The 26328-nt window shown below is 40.3% G+C and overlaps 1 protein-coding gene across 7 annotated transcripts in view; it reads left to right on the top strand.

Annotated features, from left to right (window-relative positions):
- Window positions 1–26328, top strand: part of EPB41L4A (erythrocyte membrane protein band 4.1 like 4A) — a 250929-nt gene that overhangs the window by 191865 nt on the left and 32736 nt on the right. For 5 of the 7 annotated variants that reach the window (XM_029942700.1, XM_029942696.1, XM_029942702.1 and 2 more), the window contains 5 exons: window positions 9293–9383; window positions 12736–12819; window positions 13522–13632; window positions 21044–21091; window positions 22084–22161. In XM_029942700.1, coding sequence (XP_029798560.1) covers window positions 9293–9383; window positions 12736–12819; window positions 13522–13632; window positions 21044–21091; window positions 22084–22161 — 412 coding nt within the window. The remainder of the gene's footprint in view (window positions 1–9292; window positions 9384–12735; window positions 12820–13521; window positions 13633–21043; window positions 21092–22083; window positions 22162–26328) is intronic. The other 2 variants (XM_029942697.1, XM_029942701.1) reach the window with 2 other exon arrangements.

Genomic DNA, 26328 nt, shown 5'->3' with positions numbered 1-26328 from the left:
GAAATAAATGGACTTCTCTTCTGCACTTAGCTGTTTTGCCAGACTAGAGAGGTAAAAGGTGAACTTACATGTGGGCAGAATGTATCAAGTGTCATAGAGTGGAACTCTGAAGGAGTTTAAGTGCCCAGTAGGGTAATTTGCTTTCGGCTGAAGGTAATCTATGATGTTGTGAAGGAAGTGGTTTTGGAAGGCTGACCATATTAGGGCAGTAGATTTCAGGCTGTGGTATACAGCTCCTTGTGAGGAAGAGGTTACAGGAGGACTTCATTTTTTATTTTCATTTATGCATTTTTTAAGTTTGTTTATTCATTTTGAGAGACGGGTGGTGTACCCACACATCCCTGCAAGCAGGGGAGGGATATAGAGAGAGAGAATCCTAAGCAGGATCCGTGAGTCCAGAGTCCGATGCAGGACTTGATCTCACAAATCCTGAGATCATGACCTGAGCTGAAATCAAGAGTTAGCCACCCAACTGGCTGAGCCACCCAGGGGCCCCAGGAGGACTTTCTTAAGGGTTGTGGGGACACAGACAATTTTGTTTTATTTGCCTTTCAGATTCTCTTTCCTGATGGGAATCTACCTGCCTTAGTATACATGCTGGCCCCTCTCTCCCGCCTGCCCTTTACCAGTGGACCACTTCCTATTGTTTAAAAGAAAGGCAGACCTTGTCCTCATCCAGAAGCCATTATACTGTTTTGTCCTTAAATGTTAAAAACCTCCTGAGTTGGTGTCTGAAAACTAAATGGCCTTAATTATTAACGACTTCCTTTTCTAAGTCATTTCCTCATTTTGACTTTGGACAAAATGGAAGGAGGACCCAATTGATTTGTCACTTGATACAGTATTTGAAATAATTTTAGGTGTATATCACTACCAGACATATAACTGTTAGTATGTCTTTACATACAATTCTACTTATCTATGTGAACAAGATTTCTCAGCATTGAAATCTATCCAAATAAAAACAGGAATAGAATTATTGCTGGCTTGTTTTATTCTAGCATAAAATAATATTCTTGAAGTCAGATCATTTATGTTATCACCGGGAAAACAAAACTACCTTGTTCATCTTATTAATAAGCATTACTTTCCAACAAAAGTTTACTTTTTGCTCTTATTATTTACCAACATTAGTTTGGTATACTAATAATCTATTAATAATTGTAATTATGACTCAGAAAATTTTTAGCACCTAGAGCTTTGTGGTCATGAGAAATAAAACTTAAATTTGTTTTTATTTTTTGTCACAGAGAAGTGAATAAAACTTTCGAGTATACAACATGTATTACTTCGGGATAGGTTTTTGGGAGAAGGTGGAATTGGAATGCAAATATGAGAGGAAAAAAGAATGCCATGAAATTTCCAAATGTAAACTTATTTCATGTATTTTTAAAATAGATGACTGTGGGTATCCAATTTCTATCATATTCTATTACATTGGATGCATTGAAGAGAGTTGTGACACAATTCCATTTTAGAGTGTCAGTATTTTCTATATGCTGCAAATGACATACTTTGGTATTATTTCAAGGTTTTTTTTTTTTAAGTGAAGTATACTTGACATAGAATATCCTATTAGTTTCAGGTGTACATCATAGTGATTCGATATTTTTATACATTACAAAATGATCCCCCTGATAAACCTAGTTACCATTTGTCACCATAAAAAGTTGAAATTATTTAAACATTTGATAAAAATGTTTTATATCACCTTAGAAACATGCACTAGGGAACAGCAGTTTTTCAGATTCTTTTAGTATTGAGTGAAAAGCTGAAAGAACTCTAAGGCCTCCTAGAGCTGAGCTCAAACTATGGAAGCAGAAAAAAATATGAATTTTCCCAATTTTACCTCAACTAAATAAGCCTTTTAAAAGCAGTTTTTATATACAATGATATGTGCTTTGTATATATTTTATATGCTGTTATAACTGCATCAAATAAAACCCTCGAAAGCAGGGGTCTAACATATTCCTGTGAAGCAGAACCAACTTTAGTTTAGAGATGGATTTGTCCACCTGCCTGCACCAGATGAGATAAATTACCAGAAGATGACTTGGAGGGGTGCCTGGGTGGCTCAGTCGGTTGAGCGTCCGACTTTGGCTCAGGTCATGATCTCATGGTTTGTGGGTTTGAGCCCCGTGTCAGGCTCTGTGCTGACAGCTAGCTCAGAGCCTGGAGCCTGCTTCAGATTTTGTTTTAAAAAAAAAAAAAAAAGGATGACTTGGAGAAGGATTGCCGTGTGTTGCTCTAAATTGTGTGGTCCCGTTGGAGGGGTTGGTGGGAATGGAAGAGTATTGCCAGGATTGGATGTGAGCATTTACTCAGTCTTCCTCCCTTGAAATGGGTCCTCCTATCACAGGAAGAAAATTTGGTATTTCAGTGATTTGCCACCTCTTGATTCCAGCCAGCCAGTCACAGACAGGTGTTGTCACTGAGCCTATGGGTGCTGAATGGAATGATGGCACCCTTCTGCTGCTACCCTGTCTGGCAGCCCCTCCAGCTGGCACGGGTACAGATCACAAGTTCTTTAGCTAGAGCCCTTTCATTCTACTCTGAGGACCTCAGGGACTGAGCACATGACTTCACAGGTTCAGAAGTGCCTTTCTTGTTTTTGAACCTACCTTTCTGACCCACGAGGAAGGATGTCTGTGACCAGCTCCCTCGGAGTGCGTACCTTGGTAGTTCCGCCAAAGGGGCAGAAGATGCAGTGCCTTCATCTCCACCCAGCTCTCACTCCCAAGTTGATCATTTGGGTAATGAGGAAAGCAGAGGGATCCAGGAGAGTACTGGGTTGGGGAGGGAGAAATTGGAAGCAGACCAACCAGGTAAAGGATTTTTCATGTGTAGACATATTTTCCTAGCATCTTTCTCCTCCACACCCAATTCTTTATAATCTAGCCTCCAGCTTTTTAGCAGAATGCCTTGTTTAATCTTGCAGTTGACATGTAGCAAAATCAGTGTCTTAAAAGACTGTGTTTTTGGTAAAGCAGTAACTGCTTAAAAACCACCCTTGGGCTTTTTGAATGAAGAAACTCTTAAAAAAGCAGGGATCTGGCTGCCTGTTTGGGATGAATGGGTTGATGTTAGACATTTGAACTTTAAAGAATTAGCCACTGAATGCTGAAATACTTCTATTTTCCAGATTTTGTGTTCCGAGATTCAGTTGTGTTTTGCCTAATTTAATGAGTAACCATTTTGCCAAATTTTCCTGTTTGACCATAATTTGTGACGTTAGAAAAATCTTATTTTGCTAACTCACTATACTTTCTGCGGTTTTTTTTCCATAGTACTCAGTCTGAAGTTGGTGAAACCAAGGCAGAGTGACTTTGTATTGTCACTGTAATAACTAGCACTGAACTGTATTTCCATTTAAAGGCTCATTCTTAATTCATGAATATCACATTTCTTCTGATAAATTGCATGGGATTAGGTAATATGAAGTCAGATTAGTTTTACTGGAATCTAATACATAATCTGTTGTGTTGGGAATAGTTGTAATCTGCCCTAATTATTTGTCTTTAGCATCAAATACAGGTTTTTTTTATTTAGATAAGAAAATGAAAATGGGATAAAATTTAACTTTAAAGTTTACAAATTTATCATATTTGAGTGTTCTTCAAATGAAATCATTTATTTATTGAAATCCTGCTTCACTAATTGGCTGTTTGTCCTTTCCCTCAAGTAACAGAATAAGGCATTGTCACTTGCCAGATATATTTAATGTCACACATTTATCTTCATGCCTACTCTGTAAATTAAAGGCATTGGCAACATTTAAATGACATCAAAAATTTATTTAGGTTGATAGGTTTCAAATTGAGCTACAAATTTTGTGAGATTCCCCCTTTAAATGCAAAGTGTTTTTGTAATTGAAAATCCATGCATATCCATCACTAAATTTTGACATCACATGAATGACTTTTAAGAATTGTCTCCAGATCAAGTAGCTAAATAGATCCTGGGAAAGTTGATTTTGTTTCTGACAGCCACTCTTCCTGAACTGAAGGTGAGGGTCATTTTAAGACGAGGGCACTCAAACGTGAACAGAGCCAAACCACACAAAAGCCTGCTCATGGTCTGATGCACACAGGCTGGAAACATTTGCATACAAGATGTTAAAAAATGGACAAGGAAGTTACCATAGAGCATTGGACACTTGCATTGCAGTGTTGTCTGAACTGTGGAGAACTGTGTGGCCCCATATTAAGCTGTAGCGACTAACAGTCCAGAGACAAAAATGATCACAAGAGCTAAATTTGTCTCTTTAAGAAACTGTAGCAACCCCCTGATTAGCTTACTTTACCAAATGTGACTAGCCTTTGTCTTTTTTCTTTTTTTAATTTAATTCTTTTTTTTTTTTTTTTAAATTTTAGAGAGAGCACAAGTTGGGGAGAGGGGCAGAGAGAGAATCTAAGCATGCTCTACATTGAACGTGGAGCTTGATCTCATGACCTGGGATCATGACCTGAAATCAGGAGTTGGACACCCAGCTGACTGAGCCACCCAGGCACCCCAAAGCCCATTGTCTTTTTAATGTGAACAATATACATAATGAATTGGATGCTCCTAACTCTAAATGGCCTTGATAGCATTAACATTAAGAATAAAATACAGATTTATGAGGCACCTTAATAACAATATGCCAATAACTGATCTCTTAAAGATCATCTGTAGCCATCACTTAATAGAATAGTAAGTTATGCCAGAAGGTAGCTCTCAAAATTTTAAAAAGTAGCCTGGTCCTGTAGGATATAGCTACATGTCCTCTTGTCTTGTATTTCCCATAGCTCCACATACAGGGTTTTTTTTAAACTTAGTTTTGACACTTCTACCAAATAGCATCATTATCCTGAATTTTCCCTTCTAGTGAAAAAACAGAAATGAATACATCCTTCATAGTAGACCTTCATCGATACTCACCTTGTGGAAAGCACTGTGCTAATAGTCATGAAGTGGTACAGTGATGTGTCCTTCATTTTATTAAGATTTGGAGGCCTTATTAACTTTTAATAATTTAAAAATAATTTAAAAATACATCTTATGAAATATACACATAATTCATGCTTCTAGATGTTTTGGATGGTAAACAACTATTTGGCTTTATCTAAAAGAAAGAATTGCTCCAAATGGAATGATTTGTGCAGTGTAGGAAAATTGCCCTCAATGTTTTATTTCTTGAAGTGAATAGTGCTTAAAACATCATTCATTTTATAATACTTCGTTAAACTGTTCATATATGTAATAACTTACAATGAAAAAGGAGTGGGGGAAGATTTTTCCAACCTGAAAATATCTCCTAGATCACTGCCTGAAATTCCATTGTGATCAGTTAAGTATTTTAGTTAATATTTGACTTCCCCTTTTCCTCTTTAAAATGGAACTGTTGGGGCGCCTGGGCGTCTCAGTTGGTTAAGCATCTGACTTTTGATTTCAGCTCAGGTCATGATTTCAGGTTCTTGAGTTTGCACACCCCACAGTACCCTGAGACAGGCTCTGCACTGAGAGCAGAGAGCCTGCTTGGAATTCCTCTCTCTCCCTTTCTCTCTGCCCCTCCCCTTCTGGCATGTGTACACTCTCTCTCTCTTCCTCTCTCTGACAAAATAAATAAATAAATAAATAAATAAATAAATAAATAAATAAACATTAAAAATTTTTAAATGAAATAGAATGATTGCATGGCCAATAATACACTAGCCTTTTAGCGTGATGGGTTTGTCAGCTCACCTTGTCTCTGTAGCCCAAGCATCTGAGCTAATGCAGATGGGATGATTCTGAAAGGAGGTATGATAAGGGGAGGAGAAGCTTGGGAAAGGAAAACAGTAGTGCATGTCAACAACACAAAGTCAGTAAACCTCAATAACATGTAACCTATCTTTTTTACCTTTGTAGATTTCGGTAACCAACACAACCTAACTTTACTGAATTGCCTAGCTTTCTTCTCAAATGGTAGTGTGCAATATATTACTAATTTGACCTAACTAATTAAAATACAGTGTTCTAAAAGTATAGTTATTACTTTTTTTTAAATTTTTATTTATTTTTGAGAGACAGAGAGAGACAGCGTGAGCAGAGGAGGGTCAGAGAGAGAGGGAGATACAGAATCTGAAGCAGGCTCCAGGCTCTGAGCTAGCTGTCAGCACAGAGCCCAATGCGGGGCTCGAACCCACAATCATGAGATTGTGACCTGAGCTGAAGCCAGATGCTTAACCAACTGAGCCACCCAGTCACCCCTAGTTATTACTTTTAAGTGTGCCTTTAGCAACATAATGAAAGCTAACAATTACTGCCTCATCAGGGCTTTTTTAAAAACGGCTACATCCACAAATAGAAAAAAGTAATTTATAGTTAGCATATGAATGTCATATGAAGGGATACTTCAGAAGTGTTCCCAGTAAGGTAGTGCTTGTAAGTAGCAGTAGTCTGTAGTCTGTAGGTAGCTTGGAGTCTGTTTTCCTCATGAGGCTTTTAAGCCCCAGGCTTGTCCAGCTCACATAGAGAAAGGCAATACATATATATAGGTTTTTAGTTAGTAATCTACTGTTTGGAATGTAGAAGAACCATGTATTAGATTGTATTACTGCCAATACCTTATTTATTTATGCTGTGTATATGAGAGTCCTATGACTCTTAGTAAAATAGTCTTGACAGTCACACAGTTTATTTTGAAGAAGCCTTATAAACAATTTTTGAATGTCTGAGAGACAGCATGTGTGTGATTTTTTTTTCCCCCTGAAATTCTTTTGGAAAAACATCTATCTTGTCTTTTATCCCAAAAATTATTTGGGTGGTATAACTAACCAGATATTGGTTTGTTTGTAAGGTATATACACATACATAGTTTGAAATTTAGCTACTTGAAAAGATTCCTGGATTTGTCTACCTTTAATTAATTTTTTGAAGATTCAGGTAGGGGCACCCACGTGGCTCAGTTGGTTAAGCATCTGACTTCCGCTCAGGTCATGATCTCACATTTTGTGAGTTTGAGCCACACATGGGGTAGGGGGGTGCTGCTGTCAACACAGAGGCAGCTTTGGATCTTTATTTCCCCCTCTCTGCCCCTTCTCTGCCCACAAGTGCGTTCCCCCCCCCAATAAATAAATGTTAGAAAAAAAAGATTCAGATAGATGGAAACAGGCAAACCTGATAAGCACCTTCACTTGCCCTGAGGTGATTGGTTGTTACACTAAGAAAAAACTAGTCTAAAGAGATGAGAAGTGCAGCAAACTGGGGCTTATTCTTAGGCTAGTCACACAGGAGTTTGGTTAACATGATGTTCACCTTTACTTAGTGCTGCTTCTGTTTGTGTATTGACTCTGGGTATTGGGCTCTCTGCTGTGTTCTCTCTCCCAGAGCCTTCACCGCCCGTCTGGGATACAGCCCTAGGTACATGAAGGTCCCTTCATTTATGTTATAAATTAGTACTACCTGCTGAAAACAATACCACATTTTTAAAAAGTTTTATTAGGAACAATAAAAATATTAATGTTTAGTGCACACCTACTGTCTAGAGTGCAAATGAATCAATCCCTCCTGCCATTGCCGCAGGGCCACACCACATAGAGTTCACATTTGAGAAGCAGCTCCATCTCACATTCGTGCCTGCAACTTAGGGAGTCTGAGCTTGGGATTTTTATTCATGGTCATGGAAAAATAGACAATGGCCAGCTACTGCCGATGTCTGATAGCACAGGGGGTGATTCAGGGGAACTGGTTTGTTCCATTTGTCATATCTGGTGAAATTTTCTGTAGGCTCCAAACTTACTTTCCGATGCCTGAATTCTGAATGTTGCTCCAACATAAACTTACCTTTAATGCTTTTAATATCTATCTTCTGTCTTACCTTTCCATTTTAGAAGTACAAAATAGGAACAAAATTGAGATATTGAATCCACGTCAGGTTCTTTATAATAATAATTTTTGGAGCTCTTAGTTGAAACCACTGTTTTCTCTCTCCAAGGTGTATTCATTAATGTTTATTTTACCTGATGAGTAGTCAAGCATCCCTCCAAGTGTTCTATAAAGAGTCTGTCTCTCCCAGTGGACCCTTAATTTTGAACTGTTGGAGGGTGGGGTGCAGGTGGCACATGGAAACCCGTGTATCATGGTGGTTTTAGAGCTAATGTCTGGGACTAGACTGCTGGGTTTCAAAACTGCTCCTGCCACTCATGAGCTATGGGACCCTGGGAAAGGCCTGTTTATCTTATCTTTAAAAACGTGGATCATATGAACCTTTTAGGATTATTTTGAAGATTATATGAGTAAATAGTCATGAAGTACGTGGGGTAGCACCTGATACATAGTAAGTGCTCAATAAATACTAGCTCTTAATAGTATTACAACCTCACTTCATGACTCAGAAACTATCAGTGGTCAGTGGTGATTACTCTTAGTGTCAAAGAACTTGAGCTTTGGACATACTTCTGCAAGATGCTGCTCTGAAGAAGACACATCTGCGTGACACCTAGAGTTAATTGTACAAGGACTTTGGGGGTCCCCTTGCTGTTTCTCTTGCACTTCCCAGAGTGAGGTGCATGCCCTTGAGAACAGTGATCATCACTGCCCATATGGCATGACCCCTGCAGACTTACTAGCTTCTGTTCTGAGAATGGTATCCAGACTTCCTGCCTGGGCCGAGACACTTCACATACCTTTATTTGGATCATGAGTTCCAACATTGTATCTGCTGGGGGCTCCCTCTGCTGGTACATCTAGCCTATGTGCAAATATGTGGAATAGTAGCTTTTAAACAGTTTAAGGCTTTTAGGGATGTTTGCATAAAAAAACACATTTGAAAACCTTTTTATTCCATGTGAGTGATAGAAATCACATCTGTATTACTCTTTTTTGTCATTTGCATCTTAGAATGGGGACTATCATGGCATGCCAAAAAGACAGTAATTTTTTCACAACGTAGTTATTAGGGACTGGTTAGTAGGTCTGATATACCAAGTGTATAGTGTTAAATATCTTAGAATCCCAGTTTAACAGTCCAAAGAATAGCCATGAAGTGGAGACTTAGTTAACTCTTAAAGTTTCAAAAAGGCCCATTTTTAAGTGGTGTCATATCCTGGACCTTCTTGAACAATATTATGTGTTGAAGGCTTAGTACATGTCGGAAAATAGTGCCTCAGATTTATTGGGCGATTCATTATATATTTAGAATTATAACTTATCAATAAAGTGCACCATGATGTCCTTGAAGTTGGATTTTAAAATAATGTTTTGTCGTCTTTGTGTTTTTCTCACCACTGTCTCTTTTTTTCCATTTTTCCTTCCCCCTCTTTGCTACTAGGATCAAACAGCATAAATCGAGTAACAGCAAACATGGAAAGTGGAGAAAATGAAGGAACAACTAAAATTACTGCACCTTCACCAATAAAAAGGTCAGTTGGTTTACTGAAAGAACAGACTACTGTGTGCTGTCACAAAAACACTTTTTCCTGTTGGCAAGGTTAAGAATCTTTTTACTTCAATAGTTAATACTTTTGATCAAAATAGTCTGCGAGCCAAAGAATACTTGAAAAATGACAGTGGAATAGAAGCCTCAGGACCTGCCTCTCTCACGTGAAGGAAGTGTTCCTGTTGGCGTGGTGAACTCACAGACCAGACGGTCTGTGGTCTGCATTCTCGGCAGCCCAGGGAAAATTCCACGTGCTTTCTAAAATAGCATGATATAATGGACTTACTCAGAGGGACCTGTGAAATAATGTAGATGATATTCATGTTTAATGTGCTGTGTTCATTACTGCAGTGCACTGAACTGTGGCCCTGGAAAGAGGGTTTATAGCATTTAGAGGCACAGGACCTCAGAAGTCACTGATTGCATATGTATAAAGAGTTGTCATGGTCCTCTGCATCAATTTTCCCGGCAGCAGTCCCCAGCAAAAGACTTTCTCTCAATATACTACATGGATTGTTTCCATGAAAGATCAGCCTTGTTCTCTGTTAAGATGCTGTTTCTGTGTCAGTTTTTCCTATCTCCAATTATGTTCATGGACCAGCATTTGAGAAATACAATGAGTGGCTTTCACCAGCTCACTTTGTCTGAAGAGATAGCTCCCTACATCATGGAGAAGTCCAAGCAGTCAGAAATACATGACCTTGACAGACTTCTTTGATCATCTCCTCCATCTTTTCTTAGTAAATAATGGTGTCTTCATTCAGTTGGATTGTGGCTACGTGGAGGAATACAGTTTATAATTTCCTGGCAAAATAATTAAGATATGAGGATTCTCAGGTTATGGTGTTTTTCTCAGGGTTTTGCTTACAGTTTCTTTTGTTTAGTTCAGGACACTCCCTTTATATAAAGATTCTTTTTGGAATGACCGGTTCTTTGCCTTTGCATACACTAGAGTTGACCACATTTGCCTAGTCAGCCTCACAGCTGTGGCTAAAGCGTCAGCTTAATCTGTATGTACAGGGTACGCTTATGGTAAGTCCAACATAAGAACAATAATCTGGCATGAAATTCAGATCCCAGGCCTTTTTAGAATGTACAGAAGGAGCGCTCGCTTCAGCAGCACATATACTAAAATTAGAACGTACAGAAGGAGCTCAGTACTCTTTACACCCGCATTCTTGCCAATAGGACTGATACCTGAAGGGCCACCAGGTTTTCCCACTCAAGCTCCAGATGAGAAATGGCTTAGGGAGTGAATGCAATTAATTAGCCACCCAGGATTTCATTATTCTTTACCTTTCGCTTTCTAGCTCATTTCCCCTTTCATCTCCCAACTGAATTTCTCAATCTCCCTTTTCTCTTTTCGCTTGTTCTTTCTGATTTATTAAACACACACACTTTCTACTGTTGTATTATGTGTCTACCATATTTATTACTTCTCCTGATTTGAAAGTCAGATTTTACTTTGGGCATTTGATCTTCAAAATAGTATGCTTTTTTAAAAATTATTTTATTTTTTAAATTTTTTATGTCTTTATTTTTGAGAGGATAGACATAGAGTGAGCTGGGGAAGGGCAGAGAGAGAGGGAGACAGGCTCCAGGCTCTGAGCTGTCAGCACAGAGCCTGATGCGGGGCTTGAACTCACGAACCATGAGATCATGACCTGAGCTGAATGAAATTGGAGGCTTGGCCAACTGAGCCACCCAGGCTCCCCTACATACTATATGCTAATGCAATGAGTTAACTGCCTTTGTCAAAGCTATAATTTTTTAGGCTTTTTTAAAAAGTTTATTTGAGAGAAAGGAGAGGGAGTATGCACATGGGTAGGGGAGGGGCAGAGAGAGAGAGAGCACAATTGGGGGAGGAGCAGAGAGGGAGAGAGAGAATCCCAACCAGGCTCCACACAGCACGGAGCTGGATGCAGAGCTCAAACTCACGAACCATGCAATCATGGCCTGAATCGATATCAACAGTCAGAAACTTAACTTACTGAACCACCCTCTTGCCCCAGGCTTATATAAATTCCCTATGGGTATAGTATGCTAGGATACAAGTTTAATTTCCTTTTTTAAAATGACCTTGTCATTTGTTGCTCTCTCTTTGTTGGCTCTTAAAGAGCCCTGCTGTGACTGTATTAGAGGACAGTTAGATAGAGGATTCCTCAAAAGGCCAGGGTTAAATGTGGATTGGGAGCAGCTCTATCTTTTTCTGAGACTGATATTCCTGGGGAGTGAGAGGTAATACATTCCCCTCCCCCACTGGTGGCCCAAGGCTTTTCTTTGTCTGTCCATGTGTGTCTAAAACAATTTGTTTAGATCGAAAACCAACTCATTTATATTTACATTCTTAGGGCAGAAAGATGATACTAGGTCAGGAAACAGCATTTATAAGTCATTCTGATTTGGAAGGAGGAAGCCAAGATATGTGGGAAGCTGGGGACTGGGAGAGGTCGATTTGGGTCACCTGAGCCTGTCCAGAGCTGACCCACCTGTGCAGATTTAGACCCAAGTCCAGAGATGAAAAGAGGCAGTAAGTCCCATGAGCCCTGAGACTGCGGCTTTCCTTCGTTTTCAGCTGTCTTCTTCTCTTGCCTTAACACTTGCCCTAGCTTCCTGTCCTTCAGGTAGTCTCTCTCCAAAGTTTCTTAACAGTTGACTTAAAACAGTAATACTAGGAAAAAAGGTGGAGGGAGACCCAGAAGTACTTGCTGGAGACATGAATTCTTTTAGGCTGCTACTTCGTATTTTTTTGAAAAAATTTTAAACGCTTATTTATTTTTGAGAGAGAGAGAGCAAGCACAAGTGGGGAGGACAGAGAGGGAGACAAAAAATCTGAGGCAGGCTCCAGGTTCTGGGCTTTCAGCACAGAGCCTGATGTGGGGCTTGAACTCCCAAATCACAAGATCATGATCTGACCAAAGTTAGTTGCTTAACTGACTGAGCCACCCAGGCACCCCATTTTTGGAATGAGTCACAAGTGTAAATAAAAATATATTCTAGGGGTGCCTGGGCTAGTCAGTTGGTTAAGCGTCCAACTTTGGCTCAGGTCATGATCTCATGGTTCATGGGTTCCAACCCTGTGTTGGGCGCTGTGCTGACAGCTTAGAGCCTGGAGCCTGCTGTGAATTCTGTGTCTCCCTTTCACTCTATCCTTCCCTCACTTGCACTCTGTCTCTCTCTGTGTCTCTCTCTGTCAAAAATAAATAAACATTAAAAAAAATTTTAAATACCACATTTTAAAACATTTGTTAAACAATTTCACTGAAGAAGTATGCATGTTAACTCCCATTTATTCTCTAGTTAATTTATTTTCCTTTTTTTTTTTTTAATTAAAGCTTTAAGAAAGCAAAGAATGAGAACAGCCCTGATACCCAAAGAAACAAATCTCATGCACCATGGGAAGAAAATGGCCCCCAGAGGTAAAGAGAATCATTGTTTTTCCAAAGGAGAATAGTAGAAGCGGGATTAGCAATTGCAGCTCATTAAATAAGGGAATACAACTGCTTTGTGGCTGGGTGTTACTAGCTGTGGACAAGGTGGTCAGATTCCTAAATCACCATGACCGAGACCTTCCGAAGTCGAACTCAATAGGATGTATCCTAATGCAAAACTTTCTCCTGGAAAGATAGGAGGGAAAGCAGTGTGTATTGAGAAACTGCTTGAAAGGTCATTATGATGGTTTAGAATAAGAGAGCATATTTCTGAACTCCAAATGGTATATTAATGATAATTCCCTCTCTTTTATTTGTATTTTGCTTTATTTTCTTTCATTTTATTTATTTTTGAGAGCACATGCGAGAGTAGGGGAGGACAGAGAGAGAGAGGGATAGGGAGAGGGAGAATCCCAGGCAGGCTCCGTGCTGTCAGCTGATAGCCAGAGGTGGGGCTCACACTCATGGCTCTAAGATCATGACCTGAGCCAAAGTCGGACGCTTAACCGACTGAGCCACCCAGGTGCCCCTCACCTCTCTTTTCTTTGAATAAATCTTGTCAGCAAAGAGAGCTGGGTGCCCATGATCCAGTGTTCCCCTAGAGGGTGAATACTTGTGTAGATCTGGGCTGGGGTGTGTGCTCCTCCAAGCCCTTTTCGAGCATTGGTGACCATTCCTCTCCCACTCCAGCGGCCTCTACAACTCTCCCAGTGACCGCACGAAATCCCCGAAGTTCCCCTCCACGCGCCGCCGAAACCCCTCCTGTGGGAGCGATGATTCTGTCCAGCCAACGAGGAGGAGGTGAGCTGAACGTGCCCCTTGACTTTAGTTTTCAACAGAAACTCTGGGTCCCAGTTACATTTTTACCACAAGTTATTCTCATAATATCATGGTGGTCTCCCTGGATAACAGAAAGCTTATGTTTTATTGAGATAAAATGAGCTAGGCATCCTGAAGCATTTCTCTTTAAACAGCCAGAGTTTCAGAGAATAATTTCATAAAACACTGATAGGAGCCTGCTTTCTATATCACAATTAAGACTGATGAGTTAAAAATATATGTAAATATTTTAACAACATATATGGTATGTATAAATATGTAATATATATAATACATATTAATGATACATTTTTATATGTAAAAGATCCTAAATGTTCTGACCCGAGAGGACATGATTACGATTATAGGTAAATCTTAGCTGAGGCTTAGTGCTCTGTTCTCCAGACTGATGCTGTTGCATAAATTTGAATGAAGCCCCTTTCAAAACACAGAGAAAATGGATCCTGTTACATTTTACCCAGCAGATCAGGTTGTTTTTGTGATTATATTTGTGTGTACTTAATTAAAAAAAAGAAACTCCATTTCTGGAAGTTTTGGACTCTGAAAAGCAGGCTGGGCAATGTATCAAGGCTGAGAGAAGACCCAGAAATGAGTAACCAGTGACATTCATTCCATTCCTACCCCCCACAGAGACTGTGTTTCACTTTGCGCGTCTGCATACTGGTATATTTTAGGTGACTTCTGTGCTTACGAGAAGTTCAGGTCATGTTCTCAGATAACCACCATGGTCACCGTGGATCTGGAAAGCAGAAGACCTTTCTTCTGCGCCCTTGTTGATACTTGCTTGGTCCCTCCCTGTTTGATTTCCTTTCACTTCTGCCAGTTTCCCAGAGTCTTGTTCCCCAGCTTTCTCAAACCAAGTCCAGCTTCACTGAACTCTTAAATGGTTAAGGAGACAAAGGTCAACAACACTTTCACCTGCTAGGTAGGAAAGGCAAAGCTAAATTGTGACCACCTGTGATTGATAGAATAAAAGCATAATAGCATTTATCATGTTCCAAGTATTGAGCAAAATTGCTTGCTACGTATTATCTGATCCTTATAATATAACCTTATAGAAATGGGCATGTGTATCACTCAGTCACTAGGCATTTCCAGCAGAGAGGGATTAATGTGGGGAATTGCATGCAAGTGTAAGTAGCATTGAAGGAACAAAAGGCAGGGAGGGTGCACCCCTGAGATCTGGATGCTGTACTGCCCCTGGGCTGACAGCATGAAAGGAGAGCGGGGTGTTACTTGGAGATCAAAAGCAGTTTCCACCTTTGAGCTGGCCTTCATGAATCCATCGGGCTGCTGACGCTGCTGTGGGCGCCACTCCTGTAGCGACTGCTGTTGCTGCCCCTGCTAGAGGTGCCATCGCTGTAGCCTGTGCTGTGGGGCTCCCGCAGCTCGGGAGTGCGAGCGTGAATGCACAGGGACGTCAGGGAGCACACCTGGCTTCAGATCTCACCTGGGCGCCTCTGTAAGTGGAACCCAGCTAGCAAAGGAGTCTGGGAAAATGTAGTTTTCCGGCTTCGAGTCTTGATAAAACAGAGGAGCTTATTAATGGGTTGGGATGGGGTTGAGTACCAGTGGGAAATACCTGGCCAAAATGAGAAAATGGAGGTTAGGGGCAGATGAGGTAACTGGCCTCTGTGACACACCTGGGTTTGGACCCAGATCTGTACCCCTGAAAAAGGCAGGGATATTAATCATCTCTTAAATAAAGCAGGAGGAAAGACTTCCCTATTAAGGATCAGTTCAACATGGACAACACATAAAACCAAGGCAATACCATTGGGAAATACTCGAGAGTACCCGTGTGTGTGTTGAGAGGGTGTGCGGATTGGGAATCACTAAATATGTTAAGAATTTGGCACTGCACTGCATGATTATTGTTAAATAGACAGGTTTTATAGTTTTTCATCCTTAATTACTAGTGTACTTTGATAGCATTCCCTATATGAAATAATTAAACATGTTGAGCAGATGGTCATTTTGATTTTAATATGCTTGGAAATGAATTTATCAAGTTTTGCTAAAATATACCAAAATTTAGATTATTTTTCCCCCAAACTAATTGTTTGAAATAGTTTGGAGTATTTACATTTTGAAATCTAGACTGAATGACTTCTATATAGAGATTCATTTTCTCTTGCTTCCTGTGAAGTACAGATAAGTAATTGTGGTGACAACTGTGGATTCGGGGTCCTTTCACTGACACAGTCCAGGGGAAAGGCTATTTTGATTTATAGGGAAGAGAATCTTGTTGTCTGAGCGGCCGTGGAGCTTTCTGTCCAGTTATGTGTATCACTTGAAAGGTCTTTTACTGGGCACGTGTGTTTTGAGACTAGCCATTGCTATGTGTTGGCAAAGAAGAGCTAAAGCTCATTCTTTGTTTCTTTCCACCGTGAATGTCCTCTGAATGTCCCTGTCCTTGTCAGTCTTGTTTTATCTTCACAGATATTTACCTTGCCCCTGGGCACAAATCCTTAAGTGGCTAGAGTGACTCTGACATTTAAAACTGAGATTGGGGAAAGCATAGAAGGGTCTTGAGGACTTAAAATTAATAATGGGATTCTATTTTTCTATTTTGTAATGGATGTCAGAATAACATGTTTTGCAAAAGATAGCAAAATTTTCTATTTTGCCAATTGTTTGTCATTGATGAGTACATCTGTCAAATTCTGGCTGAGATTAGAATACTGATCCTTAACCTTTTTGGGTGACAGGACTCTGAGCATCTAATGAAATGTAGGATCATTCCGTAGGGGGAAAATTACATAAATAAATATACATACACTTCCATGTAATTTTCATTGTTCATGGAGACCCTGAAGCCTGCTTTAAATGTTCCTGTTCTAGAAAAAGAAAGCCAGCATACCTTCTGACAGTAGTTTTCACCTCTATCCATCTTTATATACACAGAAATATTTATTGAGTACCTACTTTATGCAGGATTTGTGTTAAATATCACCAGAGAAAGTCCCTGCCCTTTGGGAGTTTACAGTTTGTTGAGGAAGAAATATGTGAATTATATAAATGCATGTGCACTTGGGACTTTTATATATTCTTGAGGGAGAGTTATGTGGTGCTTAGGGGAGTTTTTAAAAACTTCGTATTGAAACCTAACATGCATACAGAAAAGTATACGTGTCCCAAGAATAACCACTTGATAACTTTTATCATCCAAATACCTGTATAACCAGAATGATTAGAGGAAGTTTTGCTGAGTTGCTGAATCAAGGAGCCAGGGAAAGGTTCCTAGAAGCTGGATGCTTCTCCTGGAATCTGAGACAAGAATAGGCAAAGAGAGGTGGAGGAGCGAGCATGTGAAGAAGCTTTGGAAGCCTCTGGAAAAGAGTGGGGAGCATTCATGAGAAGGATAACAGGCTGCTAGTGTTGCTCAACCATAGAGAGTGAAGAGAAATGTGTTAGAAATGAGTCCAGAGAGAAACACCTCCTAGGACACCTGAGCCTTGTTGATGATTTGGGTTGTTAGACGAGTAGGTTTTTGAAGGGAGTTATAAGAAGATCACATTTGTAGTGTGTAAAGATGGGCTTTCCTGTCCTCTGGAGAAAAGGTGGAAGAGGGCAGTAGTGAAAAGAAAAAGCCTGGCACCAGGGCACTGTGCAAGCCCAGGCAAAGGCTAATGGAAGCTTGGGCCATGGTGGTGATGGGAAGATTTAAGGAAGTGAGTGGCTTTGAGACCCATTGGGAGGTAAAATCAGTAGGGCTGGGAGGATTGATATGAGAGGTGAAGGAGTGATAGATGTCAGGAATGAAATCCAGACTTAAAGTGTGATGCACTGAAATAACAGTCACTGGGACATTACAGGCTTGGAAGGGACAACTGTTAGTTTGGTTTTTGATAATGTAGAATTTCTGGTATTTTTGAGAAATTCAAGTGTAGTATTCACATAGATCATTGGATAGAAGTCTTCAGATTGATTGGCTGTCAGCTAAAATATAATATAAATTGAAATATGGAATAGAGATGAGGTCGTCTAGCTAGATACCATAGATAGAATGCAAAAACCAAGCCAATGACAGAGCTGAGGGAAACTCCAGCATTTATTTGGCTTAGTTGAAGAGAGTTACCTTCAAGGGAAGTTACTTTAAGAGAATTTCTTAAAATATGCTTACTAAAGAGTGAAAATCTGCTTACTAGATAGGTCCTGTCCCTCTTATTCCCGGAACGCTAGATGCCAGGTTTGTACCTCCCAGGAATTAGACCAGAGACTCTAGCTGTAAGAAAGACAGATATAAGAGAAAAGACGTACAGATACCAACTTTAAAAGGGTTCTGCAGTAAAATGGTTGAGATTGCGCACATTACTTTGCTCTACCCCACAGTGAAGCCATCAGTTAACGTGCTCTGCACCATCCAGAGGGTTCCAGTCTTTTTAGTGCCTAATTCTTAAATATGAGGAGAAAGGCGTCATCATTTGGCATTTGAGGATTGCTTCTGTTTGGCAAGACAGAGGCAGATACAGTGAGAAGTGTGTGTATGTACTCACCCGAAATAGAAAGAAAAATATCTTAGAAGTATAATTAGCTTTAGAAAAAAAATTTTTGATATCAGAGGAAAAGAACAAGTGGGAATTCTCAGACTTCAGATTCCTTTAAAATAACCAATAGAAGGTTTGGAGGTAAAGTTAAGGAAATTATCCTTAAAGCAGAACAATAACAAAACACATATGTGAAAATAAGGATAAAACTGATGAAACATGGATATCAAATATTTGACTAATGAAATTTCTAGGGAAAAAAAAACCAAGAGAGGAAACTATTAAAAAAGTAATATAAGAAAAAAAGTAGTATAAGACTGAATAACCAAACCTTATAGACAGAAGCTGGGCATTTGGCATAAGAGATTGGAAAATAAGATCCACTCCAAGATCTGCTTTCATTAAATTTTAAAACATTATAGGTTAAGAGAGATTTTTTTTAAGTTTGGAAGGAGGGAGGACTATAAGAAAAAAAGTTCATGCACAAATGTTGACAAATCAGAATGGTGGCATTGGGGTCTCTAACAGCAATATCAGAGAAAGAAGATAAGCATTGCCTTCCAAATGCTGAGGGTACATTCTTTTAAATTTAGGATTCTAAGCCCAGAGAAACTTTAATTACATAGTCAAATAAAGATATTTTGAGAAATTCCACCACCCAGAAAAAAGAAAAAAGTGCCTGCCATGCAGACTTTCTTTGTTAACAACTGGAAGATATGTTCCTCCAAGGACTCCTGACAACTGGAAATATGGGATCCATTACAAAGAAGCAGAAAGAATTCCCTGGATCTTAGTGGAGAGAGTAATCAAAGTGACGTTTCTGCAGCACTACTAGGGAACAGACCATCCAGATGTGAACAGGAGGGCACAGGGTCCAGGGAAGATGTCTTAAGTGTTCATCCATCTCAGGAAGAGTTTTGTAGCTCTCAGAGTTTAGGAGAAGAATTAGTGATGAGAATAAGGAAAACTAAGGAACCAATAGGTACATAGAAAGCCAGATAATTATATCTCTTAAAAAAATTGTAAAACGTATACAAGAATGGAATTGTATTCCTTAAACACTGTGTAGATCATCTGTGAACATATATAGTTGTGTTTATACTAAGTGAAAATTATTGAAAAATTTTGTGTAAGGACAGAGACCTCTCAATGTTACATTGTTTGATATACGTATGTTTAAGAAATGGGCGAATGTAAGTCGTGATGATGGCATGAGCCATGTCTGCCCATCAGAGTGTGAAGGCACATGTAATAAAGGATTAAAAAATGGAGACAAGGAGCTTAGGCACATCTCTCAAGAAGTTTGGTGCTTTGAAAGAGAGAGGAGAGACTGGGAAAAAGATGAAGGGGGATGTGGAGTCAAGTAGACGTGTGCGTGTTTAAGTAGTAGAAACTTGATAATGTGAAAAGCTGGTAAAATAATTTTCCATGAGGACAAGTTGAACATATCTCAGGGGTAAGACGGTAGTTACTGAAAGTCGTTGAGAAGTTAAGAGGCGATAGGACCCACACAACACAGGTGGAGAGACTGACCTTAGTTGTGAGGACAGATCTGTAAATAACACAAAGGGAGATATAGGCAGGTTTTATTTTTGGTAACAGGAAGCTGAAAGAGTTGCCATCTGATGGCTACTTTTGCCTTTGGAAAGAGAGATCAAAGTCAACTGCTGATGGAGAAGGACCAGTGTATCAGAGGGTTTGCAAGGTAAAAAGACTTTAAAACTGCTTTGTAGAGAGAGAGAGTGCTTAGATCATAGAAAGGCGGTAGGATGTTGTGGATTCACCTGGAGTTTGTGAACTTGGATTTGTAGTGTAACTGATACGCTCTTTTGTGTAACTCCCTCCAGCACTGCTCAGCCAGCTGTTGAAGACTGGCTCAGAGGATCTGTGGAGTTTGATTTGCCCACGTGTAGTATATTGCCCAAAAGACTGAACCAAAACCAGAGAGCTGAAGGAAGTTTTGAGTGCTGGCATACATATTATCAAAATGATGGAAATCTCAGTTGAGTCAGGAAGGAAGACCAAGAAGAGCTGATGGAAAGTAGCAAGGTCAATAAACAAAACAGTCCTAGTGAGGTAAAGAAAAAAAAAAAAGTAGAATAGAAGCAGTGGAGAAAAGCAATAATAATAGCAGCTAACATTTAAGGGGTGCTTCCGTGAGTCAAGTCCTACTCTGTGCATTTTAAATGTATTAAGTCATTTTATCCTCATAACAACTCTTGTGGGAGGTTCCATAGAAACTGAAGCACTTAGTAGAGAAGTAAAAATCATACAATGCTCGATGGAGGAGATGGGATTCACACTCAGGTTGTCTGGCTCCAGAGCCTGCGTGTTTAACCAGGAGGCCCATCAGAGCTGTTCAGGGGTATAAACAGGAAGGGGAAGAGTTTGTGGTCATAGACCAAAGTTTGGAGATGGTTACAGATGATAAAGTCCAGAGTGTGGCCATGATGTGGGTTGCTGAGTTATCATTAAGAGGTTGTTGGAAAATGGTTAAGGGACTTGGTCACAGGCCAGGGTGTTGGAAAGGGCATGCGAGTGAGAGCTGACGTTAGTCAGGTTATGGCAGAACGCGATTCGGCAGATGCCAGACCTAGGAACTGCGGACCACCCAGCATGGGATGAATGGAACTTAACAGACGTGTTGTGCATTGTTGTTTCTAGACTGTTTGCAACCTCTGTTAGGTTGCTGGCTTTTTGAAGCCAGTCGGTATTCTACTCTACTTCTGAGACTGGGCATATTGTGTGATTTAAATGTTTGGTGAATGAAAGAATACAAAACAGATGCATTAACTGAAGTGAAACTCATTTTGCTGTGCTTTCCTTAGCCAATTGATCATGTTCTATTTTCCTTAATATCTTCATTTATTTGTTTTCTATAGGAAAGCCCATAACAGTGGTGAAGACTCAGATCTAAAGCAAAGGAGGAGGTAAAAAAAAAATAAATAAAAATGGAAGGAGGGTCAGGAAGATGGAGGAAGGATTAGCACTACTCAGAGTTGAAGCAAGAATGGGGATTTTTTTTTTTTTTTTGGTTACTGTTACGATTTTATTAGTGGATGCTTTAAGGTTCTTGTTTTAAAAATTGACTTTTAAATGTCAGTTTTGGCTTCAGTTGGTTCTCAGTCTTACCTTCTATAGCATTCTTGACAATTTCTCTTCTTTTCTGCTTCATTGTACCTCAGAGGAACAGTTTTGGTTGTCTATTGCTATATTAAAACCACCCCAAAACTTAGTGGCTTTAAGCAATAACCATATGTGTGTTGTATGATACTGTTGATGAATAGGTTAGTGTCACAGGAAGCTGCAGTCAGATAGCAGCTAGGGCTGGAATATTCAAGAGGCCTCTCTCTCATGTATGGTGTCTTGGCAGAATGGTAGGAGGCCTGGGCCTTCTTTCTCTCTACCTGGCTAGTGTAGGCTTCTTGAGATGGTGGCCGGGAGGAAGCAGGAGCTACCAGGCCTATTTAGAGATAGTCCTGGAGTTGGCAGAGTATCCCTTTCACATCATTCTGTTGATAAAGTCCGTCAAGGACCAGTGCTAATTCAAGGGGAAGGGAAATAAACTCTACCTCTGTCGATGGGTGGGGCATGTGACAGGACTTTGTGTCCATAGTTAGTCTACCACAGGAACTTAGAGCTTTGCCATGTCAGAATTCTACTGGAAGTGCTTGATTTTGTGGTCTTTTTTGGGAACGTGGTGAATTTGCCTTAATCTGCTTTCACACGTCTGTAGACTCATTCGGAAGTCTGACTGAATTGAGAAACACCAACTGAGGGAGGGATGAAACAGCTCCTTACGTTTGGCTTAGTAATTTCACTGCAAAAGTCATTCCAAAGAACCAACATGAACCTTCCTGAGATTTTTTTATTTGTCATAAATGTGGGTTTTTTTCTTTTGTTCTTCTCATTTCATCTTCAGGTCACGCTCACGCTGTAACACGAGCAGTGGTAGTGAATCGGAAAATTCTAATAGAGAGCACCGGAAAAAGAGAAACAGGTAATATCGGAAACCGTAGTTATCTGGAACTCCAAAATCAGGCGGCTGCTGGTGGTGGAAGCTGTGCATACTCTGTTTTTAAGCCTCATTTTCTCCTGTGTGTCTAAGAAGGAATCTGGCACGGTTTTGAAGCACTATCTTAGGAAACTTCAGCTCTTTGAACTGATGGTCTGATCTTTATAATAAGATGATTAAATAACTTGGCAATCAGGGTCTCTTGTTAATTAAAAAAAAACCTATATTTAGGTGGAATGTGTAGTGAGTTTATTCAAGGATGGTAAGAAATTTTGCCACTTTTAGAGGGATTTCTCCCTAAAGTATCTTTTAACATGATATTACTGTATTTTGCCCAGCCAAAACAAGAGAGACTCATTGTTTCGTAGATCTAATGCTTTGAGCCTCATATATGTACATGAAAATATGCATTTATATTCACATTAGGCACATATAATTAGATGGATAAGTGTATTTAGTTCATATCTTTTAAAGGCTCATTCTTTAGAGCTTGTTAATAATATCATTTGACAAGTACCCAGTGTTAATGATAACCTAATGCCTTAATCAGTTTTCCCTAGTCCCAAAATATTCATTGAACAACAAGTGTTCACACAGTGAAAGAGAATCACACGGGAATGGGAAGGATCTGGTTGCTGGTTGTCTCAGCTTCTCACCCAGTGGTTCCCAATGGGGGGCAACTTTGTCCTGCTCTTCCATTCTCTGGGGATATTCGACAATGTTTTGAGACATTTTTGGTTGTCACAATTGGGTAGGGGGATTGCTCTTGGCCAGGGTTGCTGCTGTATATCCTGCAATGGACAGGTCAGCCCTCTTCCCGAAAAAAAGTATCAGGTCCAAAAAATGTCAGTAGTGTCACTGCTAGGAAACTCGTTCCCACCTCGTGTGGAGCTCTGGCCTGGTTACTTTACTTCTCTGGGTCGTCTTTTTCCCCTGCGTAAAGTGAGGAAGTCAGATGAGATCATCTCCAGGTCCTTCTTTAGTACTTGGAGCCCTTGTGCTTGGCACACACTGAATTGTCCTAACTCTGGAGCCCGTGTCATAATAGCCCAGACAACATTGTAAGAGCGGATCATTTTCTTAGGAAAGGTTTCTCTGTAGAGCCTTCATAGGGGCTGAAGTCATACTAGATAGAGGTGAGATCTCAGTGTTATGACACCATTCTCAAGGAAATGATTACGGTTTCTACATCTGTAAAAACCCAAGTGTGGAGGGTAGCTTTCCCTTAGGTAACTTCTTCCTACTCTGAAATTCAAGATCTCATAAACAACACAAAACATAGCAAAAAACAAAACACAGATTTTTTCCTCCTGTTTTTACTTATTGATCAAGCCAGTATCTTAACAAATTTATTTGTTTTGCTTTTAATTTCTAAGTTGTGCTCATAGATGTTCTGGTCTCAAGTTCTCAGAAGGTGGCCTGTTGAAAAACATTGCCTTTTGGGGATGCCTGAGTGGTTCAATCTGTTAAGTGTCCAGCTTCGGCTCAGGTCATGATCTTGCAGTTCGTGAAATCTAGCCCCGAGCCAGCATTGGGCTCTCTTCGGTCAGCATAGAGCCTGCTTCGGATCCTCTGTCTCCCTCTCTCTCTGCCCCTCCCTACCCTCTCAAAAATAAATCAACATTTAAAAAAATTTTCTTGGGGCGCCTGGGTGGCTCAGTCAGTTAAGCCTCTGGCTTCGGCTCAGGTCAGATCTCACGTTCGTGGGTTCGAGCCCTGCGTCGGGCTCTGTGCAGACAGCTAGCTCAGAGCCTGGAGCCTGTTTCCGGTTCTGTGTCTCCTTCTCTCTCTGCCCCTCCCCCTCTCATGCTCTGTCTCTCTGTATCAAAAATAAAGAAAACATTAAAAAAAATTTTTTTTTTAATTTTCTTGGGGCCCAAAGGGCTCCTGGTGACATTTGCTGTTACAAATGAAACACCCTGTAAAAGCTGCCAACAAATCCTTAAAGAGCCCATTCCGGATCTAGTTGCAGCAGGTTTAATAGTCCTCATAGGTGTTTTCTCCTTCAGGAGTTTCTCCGTTTGCCTTCCACGAGCAATTTTGTGGATTGGCTTTCTTTCTAGTGTATTCGTGTATTCTAGAATGATAGTGGTTCTGAATGTTGACATGCCAATATACTCTGTAATGTATTATGAGAAATCACTTTCAAAACACACTCTGACCCAAAGACTTTCCATCTCATTTGTTTTGCCTGTAGAAGTACTGCCCCAGGGTTATAGAAGTGTCCTGGGTCTATAGAAGATGAGATCTAGGTGGGGCTCTCAGGGGCCTAGAAAAAACTAGGCAGAGGGGAAAATATATCTTCTAGTTCCATTTTCTCCTGAAACCTGGTGCAGCAGTTGACAGCGTGCAGGGAAGAAGGGAGGCAGACACGTTACGTTGTCTCTGGGTGCCACTTCCTCATTATGTTATGCTACCTCTAACCCCTCTGTCCAATTATTAGCCTTTTAGACTTTGCCAGAACCCAGAATTCCACATCAGGATGCAGAGATCTGAATATTTAAACTGCAGCCCTACTGACAGTCCTAATCAGCCTTCTGTCTGTGATGAAGCGTTGTCTCCTCGTGTCTGACTTTCTACTTGTTCAAAAATTCATTTTCGGGAGGAGAGGATGAATTTCTTCAAACCTTACCCTGCCTTAGCTCAGCCAGCAGTGTGACACAGCCAAGCCCTCAGCAGTGTCCTTTGTGTTTTTATTAAAGGAACCTGGTAACCCTAGAATGGGGCGAACTGAATCCTGAACGTGCTGATGTGCTACTTCCTGCCAGCAGGTTCTCTAAATTCAACCCCAGTACTTCATTACCTTTGAAACCAGAACCTGCACTTGACACACCCTGCCTTCCTGTCTCCCTGTGGGACCTGCAGCCCGGGACAGCCGGGCAAAGACTGTGTAGATTTGCTTTTTGAATGTTTTGGAGCCTCTGCCTCGTCCAGTGGAGCTCTGGACAGAGTCAGAGTTACTTTTTGGAAACTGTGTGTATTCTTTGTGGTCTTTGTGATATTGTTTCAGCTGTCACTCCTTCTTGCTGGATTTTTTTTTAACATAAAGAAGTCTTACCTGTTAGATTTGAAATTACTCTATGGAAATACTGGGTGTTATTTTTTTGTTTGTTTTGTTTTGGTTTTCCACAGTGTCTACCTATTAAGCTGCTTTGCTGTTCCCATGGATAATACTTTAAACATCTCTGATTTTGTGTGAGGAGAAATTCAAGTTAATGAAACAATATTTACAAATCAGCTTTATCCAAAGTAGTGCCTGTGGCTTTTAACAACCACTAAAAGTAAATAATAAGGAGCGCCTGGGTGGCTCAGTCTCTGTTGAGCGTCTGACTTTGGCTCAGGTCATGATCTCATGGTTCATGGGTTTGAGCCCCAGGTTGGGCCTTGTGCTGACAGTGCAGAGCCAGCTTCACATTCTCTGTCTCCCTCTCTCTCTCTCAAAAATAAACAAACATTTAAAAAAAAGGAAAAATCAAATAATAATAATTCGTACCAACTCTGGAAGGCTAATATTAGGAACAAGGACTGCTGTGTAAAACAGCTCCAGTTTGAGAAAATGTGACTGTAGGTAAGCACGTCCTCTCTCCCCTTTGGGTCCAGCGCTAGTCTGGAGTTACTGAGGCCAGATAGGTGAGGGTTCTGTTGTCAGTGGTGTGTTAATACTGGCCTTTCATTCCACACTGTTTCCTACAGCCCTAGAACACTCCGCTTCCCCTTTCATCTGGCGCGTTGGTGATGTCTTTCTTTATACCTTTCCATCTTAGTTGTTCTTTCTTTACTATTTTTATAATCTGGATAAATATCCTGCAGTTTTCTAGGCTTTGAGATTTGAGAAGACAGTTTTTTACTCCCTTTTAATAACCAGCTAGAAGTTGGGACACTGTTATTGTTATAACATCAGAGAGACTGGGGCACCTGGGTGGCTCAGTCGATTAAGCATCTGACTCTTGATTTTGACTCAGGTTATGATCTCATGGTTCATGGGACTGAGCCCTGTATTGGGCTCTGTGCTGACAGCTTGGAGCCTGCTTCGGATTCTCTCTTTCTCTCTCTGTCTCTCTCTCTCTGCCCCCACACCCCTCAGTGCATGCATGTTCTCTTTCTCCCTCTAAATAAATAAATACATAAACATTAAATAAGATGACAAAAACC

Source organism: Suricata suricatta, chromosome 6, assembly GCF_006229205.1.
Source record: "Suricata suricatta isolate VVHF042 chromosome 6, meerkat_22Aug2017_6uvM2_HiC, whole genome shotgun sequence".
NCBI classification, from domain to species: Eukaryota; Metazoa; Chordata; class Mammalia; order Carnivora; family Herpestidae; genus Suricata; species Suricata suricatta.
The sequence above is the reverse complement of the archived record's forward strand: the minus strand, read 5'-3'. Positions and strand labels throughout refer to the sequence as shown.